The sequence below is a fragment of the Lichenostomus cassidix genome, chromosome 2 (assembly GCF_008360975.1).
Source record: "Lichenostomus cassidix isolate B80296 chromosome 2, HeHo_3.0, whole genome shotgun sequence".
NCBI classification, from domain to species: Eukaryota; Metazoa; Chordata; class Aves; order Passeriformes; family Meliphagidae; genus Lichenostomus; species Lichenostomus cassidix.
In genome coordinates this window covers 62422263-62437543 of record NC_139482.1, presented here as the reverse complement: position 1 = coordinate 62437543, position 15281 = coordinate 62422263, and the positions used below count along the sequence as shown (strand labels likewise).

Genomic DNA, 15281 nt, shown 5'->3' with positions numbered 1-15281 from the left:
AGCCTTGCTCATCTCTGCTCAGTTAGCATGAGTTTTGCTGGAAAACTGCGTTTTCCAACACTCCCCCACAAAGACAGACTAAGAAAATTAGGGATGTTCTGCCTGGACAAGAGAAGGTCTTGTGGACACCTCATAGCAACCCTCTGGTATCTGAAGCAGGCCTACAGGGAAGCCAAAGAGGAACTCTTTTTCAATAACTATAGTGATAGGAAAAAGACTAATGGTTACAAATTGAAAGGGGAAATTCAGGCTAGAGATTAGGAAGAAATACTTTACTGTGAAGGTGGTAAGACCCTGGAAGAGGTTGCCCAGGGAGGTTGTGGATGCTCCAACCCTGGCAGTGTTCAAGGCCAGGCTGGATAAGACCTTGGGCAACATGGTGTAGTGGGAGATGTCCCTGCCCATGGCAGGCAGGCTGGGACTAGAAGATCTTTAAGATCTATTCCAACCTCTTAGCATTCTATGATTCTATCGTGATAAACCCCAACAAACTATGGCTGTCAGATATTAAGCCTTTCTGACTAAATGGAGAAACACATACACATTCAGTTCATAATTTTGCCTCTTAAACATACAGGTCACCCAGGATGGTGGGCCATGTTTAAATGTGACTGTGGGAAGACTGAAACACCCTTGTGTTTTCCCTAATGACTTGCCTTTTGGTAGGGAACAGGTGTTTTATAATGTACTTTGGACAGAAAGTGAAATTTTGAGGAAAATTTAAATGGTGTTATGTCCTTAGAAGCGCATAAAATTATCCATTGCTTAATCAATTATACACACATGCATGCTTTGTCCTGCAGAAGAGGCTGAATCAGATCTCTACCTTATTTGATGTAATTATGCTAGTTGTAAAATAAAATGCAATTGATACGGAGTTTTTCTGGGTTTATTTGCCATATGTGGCACACAAAACCAAATTGTAGGTTACCTCTGAATTTTTATTTCAAATATGCTACACACATTTAAATGTGAAAATTACAAAAAAAGAAAAAAAAAAAAGCAATGTGGCATTAATTTACTGTGTTCTAAGTAATTTGCATATCCCTTGGAACTAGAAGTCATTCTGGTCAGGAGCCTCTTGGACTCCAGTAATGCAGACATCTACCCTGCTCACAGAGCCAGTACTGAGTGATGTACAGTGTCTTTCCATCAACACTTCAAAATTAGTCAAAGGATTACAGAAAGATCTCTTTGTCAACAGCCTGGAATTCCAAACTGCATTAAAAATCCTAATGTTGCCGGTCAGTTCCTGAAGTATTTTTTTAAGATTGTGTTCCTCAGGGTATGCAAATTCTGATGTTTGGGCTCAAATTCTGATATTATGGCATAAGCACCCACAGTCACTCTAGACTCCTTTTCCTTCACCTTCTGCATTAGCAATCCAATAGAGGGAGGTTCCTTGAACTGAGACTACAGGATCTCCCTTGTGCTTTGATCCAAAAGGACAAATCTTCTCCCCCCTTTATTGTGTGCCTGAATTCAGCTTTTCTCATGTCCTTTTTTCCCATATATACACTGCTGACACCAAAAGCAGGTGCTCATGTCCTCCATCTGCCATTCCTGCATCTCATAACAAGCTTAATAAATCCCAAAGATGTGGTTGTTTGATTTCTTCTGAGCCCTGGCTTTGGTCCTCACTTGTGTAACTTGACTGACATAAGTGTTGCATACCTTTGACTCCATGTTTTGTAAACCACAAAATAAATCATCTTTATATGTCTTTAATATCACAGGCTTCTTCACTCTTATTTAAGATTAACAGTCTTGTTGAAGCTTCCTATAGATTAATCTAGAAAATATGTCCCTATTTCTCCTGCTGAGATAAAAAGTCCATTCAGTCCAGAAAGATTTTGAGAAAATCTTCTGCCTTCTCAGCCTGTCTGTCAGTCTAAGATTTAAGAGCGGATGTTGCTTTGATCCATCCCATTCAAGAGCACGAAGTTACCTCTTCAGTTTACTTGAACATCACAATGATGAGTTACATCTCATTTGCAGTAAAGGAACTCCATCCAGGAGCAGGCTCAGAGCAGAGACAGCCCTGCACACTTATCTTTTCATACCACAGCACCTGTTGTGTTTGCTTTTGAAAGGTGGGAGACATCAGTCCTGTGAAGAGCTTAATCTGCTGGCTTTGCACAGCCAAGGCCTCCATATAACTCAGTCTTAATGCTAGAAACATGTTCTTGCTCAGAAAAAGAGGGCTTCACAGCAGATTGAAACAAAGTTGATACCAACCAACCTCATAACAGCATTGTAACACGTTGTGTAGCTGTAAAGGTATTTCTTAGCTGACTAACTCTCAGAAATTACTGTAGCCCATAACAGGGCTTGTCAAAGACTTGTCCAGCACAAGCAGATCACTGGCAAGGTACCTGTACCTTCAGGCTGTCCTGAAGAGACCACATATTATCATTTATTTCTTCTCCGTACCACTCAGCCATCCAGCTTGTGTCTACTGATGACTCCACAGTGCCATCAACATCAACTTAGACAGAACTTGAAGCAAGCTCGTTTTTGCAAGCTCTGTCGCTGTTTAAATGCTGGAAAGTTGTCATTTCACATACATTGATGAGGGTGAGCATGTGCTTCATATCTGGTCTGGTTTTTTGGTAATTGGGGGACATACTCTCTCTTCTTAGACATGTCTAAAAGAGAAAATACAAAAGAAAGCTTAAACCTGAGAATTCATGTGAAAGGCAATTAAAACCAAAAACTTTTGAAGGTTTTCCTTTTTCTCTTTGCTAACCATAGCTCATTACACCTTTCCCATTTGTTTGTCACTAGAAGCACCCAGTACAAATAAAAACTGCTGTTTCTTGCTAAATCAGTGAACTTTATAAGACAAAAGCCTTAGTCAAAAAAGGAAATTTATATTTGATTCCCATTTTCATCTGAACAGGCCTTCCATCAAGCCCTCGCAAGTGTGCTTCCACCTGCCTTCAATGCAAGCCAGCGCCTGAAATATTTTCATCAAGTTCTCAAAGTAAAGCCCCAGTCCTGACAACCAGTTCCAAACTGAATGTCGCTGTTGAGTTCAGTGGAGATAAGGCACAATCTCCACTAAGGAAGAGGACAAGGCAACCTGTAAGAACTTAACAGGTATTTTAAATAATGAACCTCACTTGTGAGATTGGGTCAATATTAAATTTTGATGAAAGCTAGGTTGATACCTGAGACAGGGCCTCACCCAAAAGTAAGATAAATATAATTCCACCAGAGTGATTATCTTCACTACACAGCTCTGTTTTTTATAACTGCACTACTAAAACTGTGACTTTCTTTTATGTAAGGGTGGGGAGAAAGTTCTGTAGAGATCTGAAATTCTTTCAGGGCACTGATAAAAACATGGGGCATCTCTCTCTTCTGAGTGATATCCTTGCTTTCATACTTCCATCCTAACAAATTCCTACAAGATTTATCTTGTCAAACTTTAGTCTGAACAGCACATATTACTGGCAGAATTGTGAATCTAAAAAAGAGACAGGCATAAATTTAATTGCTCCCTGAAGATACATGGAAAGCTACATTTAGCGCAGCTAATTAGATATACTCTGATCAACAGTTATGATTCATCTGCTGAGGAGCAAAACAAGAAGGCAAATACGGAATAGGCAGCAAAAGTTAAATCTAACCTCCCAAAATGCTGGGGCTGATTTTGTTTTAGTTTTTATTACAAATGCAGCCACTGTACTGACACCCAAGATTCATGCTGCCTCTGAGCCAGGAGGCACAGACTACCAGCCAGCAGTAAAGGTATGGATAAACCACCCAATGAGGTTTTTTTTTCCATGTATCTTAAAATGTCTGTTTAACAAGAAAGATGTGACTTCACAAAAATGCTCGTCTGAAATGGGGTTATCACTGATTTACAGGTGTGGACACTGAGGCAAAAACCAGGTGGACTTGGACATGTCCATCATGCCACCACACAAAGCAATTGCATAGGTGGGGAAGGAATCCCAGGGGCCTGTGCCTCCATCTTGGGCAAATGCTGTTCCCAGGTATTAACCAAAAGACCTCTTGCTGTGTCCTTAAACTGATGAGTAGTTTACACAGAGTGGAAGCAGAAATTAGTGTTGAGAGTGCAGGAAAATAACTGATCATTTGAGTTAGATCAGGATGCAGTGAAATATTCTCTCTCTTTGAAACTCCATCCTCGTTTACCTGAGATTAATCATGAATTAAATATGGATATCAACTTCCAGCTGTGTTAAAGCGCTGCTAGAAGAGGAAAAGAGTAGGGGTATTTTGGTTGGTTTTGTTGCTTTGCTTATGAGAAAGGGAATTACTTACACAGGTAAAGAAGATGAGCAGCAAGTAAAATATCCCAAGGCAAGTCAACATGAAGAGCTCGCCTTTGTATTTTTTTAGTTTGTCCTCTTCTATCCCAGGGCAACCTAAAATACAAAGCAAGGTGTTACATTGCTCTGGTGTTTGTAAATATTTTAAAATTGTTACCTTCCTGACATGCCAGTCAGAGCATGGGACAGTCAAAGTTCTCTACTGTACCTGTTACTTTTAATGTGACTGTGCTGCTCAGATTGCGCTCTCCGCTCTGCACCCCCAAAGTGCACTTGTATGTCCCGCTGTTCCGGCTGGTCGCATTTTTGATCCTCAGGGAATATGAGGTGTCATTGGAGAGCTCCAAGGAGCCCCCAGCTTCTCGTGGATAATGAGATTCCACATCAAGGACTTCCCATGTGATTGCTTCACTGTCTCCAGCCATCTGGAAAACACAAATATATTTCTCTTCTTGGGCAACAGTGTCATCCTCAGTTTTAAGGTAAAGAAAATTTTAAAGCCAGCTTATGGCTGAAAATGCAGAGGCTGAAGACAAGCAGGAGGGAGCACAACCTCAAACCCATTTAACACGTTCATGCTCACAATCCAAAAGTATTTGTGTTTTTGCTTAAATTGACTCTATATATAAATAAGAATTATAGAACTATTCTGTAATAACTTCTTAAGCAGCCTCACCTGCACAGCAACATGACAGAAGGCAGGGGTAGAATCTGCTCTCAGTGGGCCAATGCAGAGGCCCCAGAAGAGTTCAGACCAAGAGAGACAGTCCATAGGGATGGAGCAGAGGCAGCAAGAGACAGCCCTATCCAGGTGTTTAGCAGTGTCTCTGGGGACCAGAGATGCCCAGGAGAGCATGGCAGCAGGCAGGGAGGCTCCACCGCTGGCTGTGCTCACCATGCCAGCATACCTTCTGCCATGCAGCAGTGAGAATTAAACCTGCTAATCCAGCAAGTGGGCCACAGCACAAAGGCTCTGCCAGCATCGGCTGGCATCCTCCCAGCAGCCCAGAGTTCCCTGTGGGAATGCAGCCCTGGAAACTGCACATCCCTGTGCCAGTTTCTATGTAGCTGACCCCTGAAACCATGCTGCCTCTCTGGAGGAATAGAGGTTTTTCCCCTTCCTCCCTTCCCTCCCTTCTACTCATTATTGAAACCAAAGAACAAAAAATTGCTTCGACTCCTTCAGATTCAGTTGCATGAAGGTCACAAGCAGGTTCTGGTGCACTTAGGGAGCATTTGTATGTTGAATTTCTTAATTGTAACCAGAAGAGCTACATTCCTTGGCATTGCTGAGAGGCTGCTGGAGGATGAAGTGTATTCCCAGAACAGTTCATACTGCAGGGTGATAGGATGCACTGAAAATGACAATTGGCTGGGAACCACAAAGAAGAGAGAAATCACTAAGTTGATTTGAAAGATCAGAGAAGGGTTTGAATTAGCCTATGTCCACTCTTATTCATCGAAGTTGCTCCCTGGGATTCAAGGCAGCTTGCCCTCCATGAAGGTTTCCCAAGTAATGAATTCAATCTTTCTGGGGACCAGCAAAGCCAGAGCCAGCTCATAAGTCCAAGGCTCAGCATTTCAGCCAAACATATAACTAATGTAAGCCAAGGCTTTTTTATTATTATTATTTTATTTCAATAGACACATTTTTGGGTCATATGTTGGTGCTTACTTTCTGTCAGCATAGCTACTGCATCGGGGTATAACAGTTACACTGTAAGTTATTAAAATTAACACAATTTTCTCATACTGAGGCCAGGAGTATCTGGTTTCCCTTTCATGTGTTTGCAGGAGGAAAGCACACTCGGGAGTCTGGAGAGAAATATGGGTCTGATGCTCCATTATACTTTGCTATTTTTGCAGCCTAAAATGGTGTAAAACAAGCTGAAAGTTGGGGAACTTTTCAGGAACTGAGGAATGAGACTAAAGCACTAAATTTCTTTTATTGTGAAGATTCTTTCTCAGAAAGGTTTTGGGTTTTTTACTGCATCAACTGAAACACAGAGCAGTAATTTCCTGGGGCTTTCCACACTTTACCCAGAAAGAGGGAAGAAAGTACCTTCTTCCCCTTAATCCCCCAGTAAATTTACCCCAGCTTCTCTTTCTTATTACACTCAGCCCCAAGCAGCTACAAGACAAGCAGAATGTATGGTGGTTTTCAGGCTGAAGGGAACTGTGCTACAGGGATTTAGGTATTTTCAGGCCCTGCACATTGCCAGAGATGTGGCCAGAGGAATTCCAATACCCAGGCTGGGCTCAGCTCTGGTTACAACTAGGTCAATAGCAGTTAAGTGGATATAGTTGACCTCCCTCAGATCTAATTTTTGCCACTCTCTCTTCCCTTACCACCCCCTTCCTCAGTGAAATTTAATACTGCCCATAGGGCAATAAAAGGAACCAGCCTGGCTGTCCTTTGCATTGCCCTAAATTGCTGATAGGAGGTCTGAGGTACAAACAAAGAATTAGATTTGTTTAGGGATTTTTGGTTTTGTTTTTTTCTTTTAATTCACTGGCAGCATAAATAATTGCTGTCTTGGGTGGTAAATGGTGGTGTGTTCTTGTGGCTGAGATCTGGGAATGAGAAAGCACTTTGATCTTTCTGAATGCAATTGCAATCAGCACTGCTCCTAAAAGGGAGAACTCAATTATGTCCATGCATCCCATGCCTGACCATGCGCTTATTCCAAGTGAGATTTTGGGTAAATGATTTAACTTCCCCGTTTCATGGGAACAGTGAGGGATAAGATTGATTATTGCCTCTAAAGCTTAATAAGGTGTTCAGCTGCTGTTGCGAACACAATGATGGTGACCCTGCAGACAAGATTGTCTGAATTTTGCCTTGGTCCTGCTCTGTGTAAGGCAAAGCAGTGTCATGAAACTGCACTAACAACATGCTTTTACCCAAAACAAGAAAAAAAGTTACTTTGTGGCATAATCTGGCTCCCTCACTTACAGAGAAACCAGTGGTGACCTGAATGGGGGTTGCAAACCTTGCATTTGGGGAGGAGGAGGAGGAAGGGGTCATATGCGTGGGTTTAATTCGGGGTTTGCACGCGTTTCTTCCTCCATTAAATCTCCTCTTTACTGAGGGGCAAAGGCAAGCAAAGCGGTCCGTGGGGGTGCTGTGTGCCCAGCAGCATCCCAACATTTTTTAGGCTGCAGAGACATCTGGTGGCATTTTTCCAGCCTCTACAGGCAGTGCATCCACCCCTACGCAGAGGTCACAGCAACCCTTTCTCTGATGCCTGAACCAAGCCTTTTTCCACAGCAATCTTATCTCCTGTTATTTTATTTAAACAAACAAACCAAAAAAACCAGAAACCAAACCAAAATAAAACAAAAAAAACCAAACAAAAAAAAACCCCACCCCCTCCCATTTCAAATTCTCCAAGTAGTGAGAAAACATCCAAGCAAATTTGCAGACTGCATCCTCACATCCCAGCTGTATAAAAGGAAGTCCATGAGGTGTTCAGTAAGGTCATCGTTCTGCCTCTTTGTCTATTCAAGATAACCTCTCCCCCCTTCCCCAAACCTAATTAAAATTACAAAAAATGCCACTTTGCTTGCCACCTCTTGTGAATTACTTGGCAGACTCTCTCAGTGGACAGATCATTTTGCAGCTCAAGCTTCTATGATAAACCAGCTCTAATTCATGCTAAGCATCCTCCAGTTGATACCACTGCCCAAGGTAAATGCTGGGGGTTTTACCTAATTAATTCCACACAAGCTTAGAGAGATCGAAGCAAGCGCTGCCAGTGACAGCAATCCACTTGTGTAGGGACTGTCCTCTTCTTTAATCAGTGGAAAAATCTTTTCTTCCCACGTTTCATTTGTGTTTAATTTCTCTTACACCTCACTGCTGAGCAAACTGCAGCATGCCAGCTTCCCCTGCTCCCCACTTCCAGATGCAAAAGGGAGGATGTTCCTGCTCCCATGTTTGCTGTTAATGGCTTTACCAAAATTCAAAATGCAAATGATGACTTGTGTGGGGACAGGTGGAAATTCTAGTAAATCTATTTGCATAAAAAGGGCTTCTTTACCATGCTATCTGCTGGGGATTACTGAAGCAAGAATTTTGCTGGGAAACAGGGACTTGCAGGCTGGCAACCTTTCTGCCTATCTGCATAAAACTAACAATTAAGAAAGTTAAAAACCAAAAGACATGTGAGTTTATGTTCAGTGTCACATATATGTTGTCCTTCAGCAACGTCTGTGGCAGACTTTCAGAAATCACCTGGCAGAACATCTTCAGCAGATGCTGAAGTGAGGTGATGCTTACCCTGTGCTCAGTCCCTGCTGAGACACATCCTGGAGTGCTGGGTTCAGGGCTGGCCTCCCAGTGCAAGACAGACATGGTCATATCTGAGGGAGTCCAGTAAAGGGCCACAAAGATGACTAATAATTTGGAGTACCTGACATAGGAGCGGAAGAGATAGTTTAGCCTGGAAGAGACCAGGCATGGGGTCATCTCATCAATATTGATTCAACCTGATTGCCAGGGGGATACAGAAACTGAAGCCAGACACTTCTCAGTGACCTTCAGAGACAAGAAAAGAGGCAATGGACATAGACTGAAATTCAGGAAATTCCACTTAAGCAAAAGAAAAATGTTTTTTACTGTGGGATGGTTGAACACTGGAATAGGCTGCCCAGAGAGGGTGGGAAGTCTCCATCCTTTGAGATATTCAAAACTAAACTGGACACAGCCTTGAGCAGCCAGCTCTAGTTGTCTGTTTTTAGTGAGTTTAAGTGAAAGTTACTCTAATTCCCAAAAGCTTGGAAACAGTTGGTCTAAAGAGGCTGTGATTTTCCCAAAAATATTCTCTAGTCAATTGACTGATTCCTATTAAGTTTCTCCTAGCCCAGAGCTTTTTGATAAGAACAATGGTGGTGATACAGTGGATATTAAAATGGGAGTTGTTTGATTGAAAATACCACTGAGCTGATATATTTCTGTTCTCTGACTGGATAAATTATGAACCTAGATCAAATAATCAGGCCCCCAAAATTTAAGTGCTCCTCAGCAAATACTTCTTTTTCAGAGAACTGAAAACCAGGTGGAAGAAGGAGGAGGAACACTTTCCTAAGCTCTAGCTAGCTAGGTTTTAGCTGTTGTTTTGAAAACTGCTATAGCATTACATGGTAGTACCCTTAAAAAAGGCAATTCACCTATGCTGTAGTACACACACCCAACTAATCAATTAATATTTAATTTTGTCATAAACACATGAGAGTCAGCAGTTCTCACATTAACTCATGTTCTCTGCTCTCATGAAATACCTTTTCTCGTCAAACTTTTCCCATACTAAGGAAGTACGTTGTCTTCCAGGTAAATCAAAGTGCCAATGTAGTCTGCTTTTCCCATAAAAGGAAATTTTTGTTTCAAAAAAATTTGTTGAGGCCCAAAACTGATGTCAGTTTAAAGGTGGAACATATTAATATCAAATTATTTTCTAGTGAGGGTGAAATTATTGTAAAATTGGTTTTGTTTAAAATTATATCAGGCATAATGGCCAAGTTGAAATTTCTGACTGTTATATAGAGCTAAAAGAAACATACAGCCAGAAGGAATTTATTTGCTGTAGCAAAATATATAGAATTCTGGCAATGCCCAATAGCCAACATATAATGAAACACAACTGAGCTGAAACCGCTTAATAGGTGTATTTTTCAGCACAAAAGCACTTCCACATTCAATTAGTGCTAAAGGTGCATCCATATGGTTCCTATACAGTGTCATGTAGAGATACCAAAGTTAAATTTGAAAATAACAGACATAAATTGTGGGCACATGTGAGTGAACTCTGAGTGTGCTGTAAAAGGGGAGGGGGGAAGGAAACAAAGAAAGAAAATCCAAAAGCCAACACCAAAACAACAGAAAAGGAGCTGTGTATGACACATGAGTCAGCTGGAAAAGCCCTTTGACTCATTCACACAGACTCTTTGTTGTTTGGTTTGGTTTGGCTTTTTTTTAGCTAGGGCATCCAGCCCTAGCTCATGTCAGGCAAAAGAATTGTTTTGGTCATGAAATCATTTCCACTGCTCCCTTCCTGTCTAAATCATCAATATGAGGAAGCTACTTAGAGATGAATAGATGTTAGAGGAGCATTTGACTGCATTTCTTTGCATAGGTTAGAAATTAGGCTAAAGTAATTTAGCAGTTATTTACCTATGCTAATATATCACAGCTATGCACTCTAGCAAAAGTATTTTCCTTTGAAGGAATGTGTAGTCAATACTATATGTCTATAATGTTTATTCTTATTTTGTAATATTACTTGCACCTCTTATTCTGCCACAATTTTATATTTTTCAGGGAAGTGCTATAAAGTTAACAGATTTCTCTCCACTGAAGCACAGCCTCCTTTCCTCTTCCTCAAGATTTGTTTTAGATTAAGACTTTTCTGGCTACCACATGAACAAAATAGTGAAATATCCACTGGGACTTCATTTGCGTGTGTTTAAACTTGATTTTCAAACTGAATATAAAGTGATAATTATGAGGGTTTATGAAGTAGTTCTCATTTTCAGTGCGCTGCACAAAGAGAAACTGTTCCATTTTCCATAGCTCTGTGAGGCAGAAAGGTAAGTAGAGTTTCATTACCCAGACTCTTATCTTGTAGGTGGGCTGTGGAGATTCAAACCAGCATTTCCATAGACAATTCCTAGTGCCTGGGTGCTTAGGCAAAAAAGACCTACTTTTCAGTTCTCAGCTGGCAAACTTCCACACTGTTCAAATATGGGTTTCTGGCATGCAGGCTGCCCAGCACTCCTACAAATGTACCACACTTTAAGGCTATCATCATTATTAATTCTTTTCCGTGGCCACATAGGGAACGGGATGAGAGCTACACCAGGCTGGAAGAGGACTTGGTGCTCTACCTTCTCCCCAGTGTGTTTGGCAGCCTACTTCATATATTTCTAAGTAAAAATCATTTTGTCTGAGCTGACTGACTGTGGTCCTGATTCTGACCAGAACTGCTTACACAGGTGACTTCCCACATGAAAATAATCAGCTCGAATAACCTCCTGGATGCACAGCAGGTTAAACACATCCATGCTCTTTTTTTGCAGTATGAGACATTAGCAAAAGTGAAGAAACTATCAAATACAAACCTCTTTTACACCCAGTTGGATTTTGACAGCAGAATATTAACTCCTTTAGACAATTCTCTTTACAGCAAATACTTTTAAATTATATTCTTTATTTTTAGCAGATCGTAACAAACTGGCCCTTAATTGGTCTGAGCACACAGAAGTGCCAGTGGGAAGGAGAGTTTTACTCACAGAACATTCACCCTATGCAAACAGCTGTGCAAGCAGCACTGTAATGTTGCCACCATCATTTTTTTTTAAGCAACAGAAGCAAAGGTTAATTGGTTGCATTTACTTCACATTTCAAAGTGACCTCATACAAAAGACTTCACCTAACAGCTCCTTGAACTTTACTGCCTGAAATTTCATACCATTTGTTGGAATTGCCTTTTAATTAGCCCTTTGGGGTTATATGTGGTGTTTATTGATTAATCTTTCAGTAGTTGTTTTTAAATAACAGAGTAATTACCTGTGCTGGGTTGCCCAGTCACACTCCACCATTCCTTCAGCCTCCATTTGCAGTGTTGGGTGGGGACAGCAGCACAGAGCCAAAGTAGAGAGGGGAGGAGAAAGAGCTTCAAGCTGCTGCCTATTTAGCTAGCCCCGCAAGAAGAAGTATTGCTTGTTCAGTACAAAACACTGAGCCCAAATTACTTTTTCCTGTGGAGAGTAAAGCCTTTTAGATTTGGTGCTCTGCTTTTCCTTATATGGCTGCAACTGTGGCTTGGGCTGGTGTAACTGCCTGCCTGTCCCCACTTCCCACCTCTCTCATGGGACAGGCAAATAGAAGATTGCAGTACCATGGCTGGTGCCATCAGCCCCTGAGGACTGTGGCAAGAGCTAAGCTTTTGTTACCTCTTGTGTCAGCAGAGAAAATACCTGCAAGGTTCTGTCATGCTGGGCTCTTGAAAACCAGTCTTTTCCTGAGCAAAGCAGTTGAAGCAGGAAGAGCAAAGAGACCATGGAGGCAGTGGGGATTGTAGGGACAGGGCAGGGGACAGGCAGTGGCAGTCTACACTGTGACAGCATGACGGCTGCAAAGGGAAGCAGCACCAGAGAGGGTCTCCACAGAAGGCATCATCAAATATCACCCTCCCCTGCATATGCAGTCATTTTGTGCCCAGGTGGAACTGCAAAGAGCTATGAGACAAGACAGAATTAGGTCTACAGGCTTTCCTTACACTTCTTCATCAGGGAATGGCTTTTGCTGCTGTTTGCTGCTTGGCCTTCCCAGCTGCCACTGAACTTGGGGAAGCACATGCTTCTGGAGGATCCTCACACTTCAGCCTGTTTTTGGTTTTGTTGACTTCCTACACTGTTATGGGGGAGAATTTTCTGGGATCCAGTCAACCTCTCTGTTTATTCCTCCTCCATCCCATACCACTTCTGCTCAACTCCTCCAGGTCCACCTGACTGTATGGTTTGCCTTCAATGAGCTCCCTGCCCTTCTTGGACACTGTGGGAGAAAGAGAGCCTTAAATAATTAGCATTTATCTGGATACAAAATACAGATTTTTATCCAGCTTTTGAGGTAGAAAGCAAAAAAGAATAAGTTGATTCATATCCCAGATCCCATTGTAAAGTTCAACCAAATGCATTATTCTCTTCTCTCTGTCCACCACCTGTACTTAGTTCAACAATCTGGAAAAAGGAGACTACATATTCTGCACTTGGTGGGTTGGCAGTCAGATGTTCAAAACAGCTCTTTTGAGGTGCAGCTGTCATCTAGTCTGTAGGCAGATGCTCACTGTTGTACCAGCAATGAAATTCAGATGCGTTGGAAGTTTCAACCTCAGAAGCCCTATCTAATTACAAACACTTTGTTGGTTTACTGTAGGGAATGAGTTTAAAACTGTATCTGACCAAACTTCTGAGGAAGCCAAGGCTGTGGCTTTATGTTCTGGCACAGATAAATTAACAGTTTTCACCAACTATAAACAGGGTGTTTTCCTCTTCCCTTCCATTGCTCTACCATTACATAGGAAAGTAATTCAACTCTGTAACCCACAAAATCTTTATTCACAGATTGATTTTCTACTATTATAACAAGCAACAGAGAGTTGTCCTAACCACCAGGACTGGCTCATGATAAGCAGCAGGAGTGTATGGCTGGGAGTGGAGAATGAGGAGAACAAAACCTTCATTGTTTTCACATTAATTTGTCTCACACCATAAGCTGAAGTTCTGCACTGAGATGCAAATACATGGTGCAGTACAGCTTGTCAACAGCCACCTCTTCCACCCCTGGGCAATTCTACCTCTCTAAGAAATTTCATCTTTATAATGTTGAGCAGGACTTTTCTGCTCATTAGCTGATTGATTCTTGTGACCCCGTCTGCACACAGGTGGTCAGCAGGTCTCTCCTGCCCTGGAGATAGAAACTCTGAATCAGAGCAATCAAGATGTGATTTTTACTTCACGACTGCAAAGAGATAACTCAGAATTTCTAGCTCTCCATCTGCCTTCCATGCACCCCCTGCTCTTATGCCCACCCCACTAGTCAAATCTTCCTAAAGAATAGCAAGTACCTTTTTAGTTCTATCTAAAAGAAAAAATCAGCTCCTGATTGGAGGGGATTAAACAAGGGCAACAGCATTGATATTGCAAGGCTTAAATACCATTTTTTGCTCTGAAGAAAGTACTGGAAGACTTCTCTTTGGAGTAGTATTTGGCAGGTTGTACATGGGGCATCACCTGAATTGTGATCCACAGAAGCCAGCAATAGTTAGATAAAAAAGCAGGCCAAGAACAATTCAGGGAATCGTGCTCAAATAGCCTATCACCAATGACATGGAAAATGCCTGTTCTCTGTGGTCAGCTCAAATGCTTGCACTGCTGCCTTCTCTCTGCTGCTCTGACAGGAGGATGCCTCTGCAGAAAACAACCCATTTTGTACAAGACAAGCCAGTATCAGGTAGGAAAGCAAAGCAGACTGCTCAAATAACTTAGGCTTTTTCCTTACTTTATACCAAGATGCTGTCTGGTAGGAGATTGAGGAGTCCTGAAGAACTGTACAGGGCAGCACTGCTTCCTCAGCACACCTCACAGCAATGCCTGGGATCATCACAGAAGTCCCACAGATCAAGCACCACACTGCAAAGCACAGGTACACATCACCTTTAAAAGAGATTGCTTACACAATCCTTCCTGTCTTCCCAAAACATATCCCCACAAAACAAACATGAAAGAACAGAATGAAAAATGCAGGGCTTCCCACTTACCATTGCACAGGATAATGAGCAGAGTGTGGACTCCCAAAGACATGGCTTTTACTGGTTCAGATCACAGAGAGGCAAAAGCTTGCCTCTTTGCAGGATGGACTGTGAGAGCAGAATGAAGCTGTGACTTCTTCTAGAGTGATATTTCTGAAGGCAGACTGGGGAATCCCCCGGACTTATCTTGAGGTTCTTCGTCATAGGGAAAATCCCTGCATGTATGAACTGAGGCTCCTCCCCTTAAATCTGTGAGGTCACTCCCATTTCTGCAAACACTTGCACTGGTAGCAACTCACCTCCCTTTTTTCTTTTTTTTCCCCCTCTCTGTTGATCTGAACAGAGTTAAAGTTGACCAAAGGGCCCTGTGGGTTGGTGTGAAAGTCATCAAAATCAGCACTGAACAAATCTCTCTTGAGTTACAAAATGTCAGGGGAAAGGACTTCTCAGCTTCTCAAAATCCCCTCTCAACCTTTTCTCTGCAGCTCTAAGAGCACAGTGCCTGTGCAAAGGTTGGCCTTATGACGTGACATTTCTGAAACCACATTTAAGAACTCAGGTCACAGCGCCATGGGAACGCTTTGACATGGGGCTAATGGCTAAACAGGAATTATAAGCATGGCTGAGCAAAACAAATTGTGTTTCAGTAGAGTTACACATTTAGCTC

General features: G+C 42.0%; 1 protein-coding gene across 1 annotated transcript; it reads right to left on the bottom strand.

Moving 5' to 3' along the window:
- Positions 1-871: 871 nt before the first annotated feature.
- Positions 872-14865, bottom strand: CD83 (CD83 molecule). The gene is made up of 5 exons (XM_085051816.1): positions 14624-14865; positions 14365-14495; positions 4513-4729; positions 4297-4400; positions 872-2648 (listed from the first exon to the last, which is right to left on the bottom strand). Exons 1-5 carry the CDS (start codon positions 14664-14666, stop codon positions 2490-2492), a joined length of 654 nt encoding a protein of 217 aa, XP_084907942.1. The 5' UTR covers positions 14667-14865; the 3' UTR covers positions 872-2489.
- Between the last annotated feature and the right edge of the window lie 416 nt (positions 14866-15281).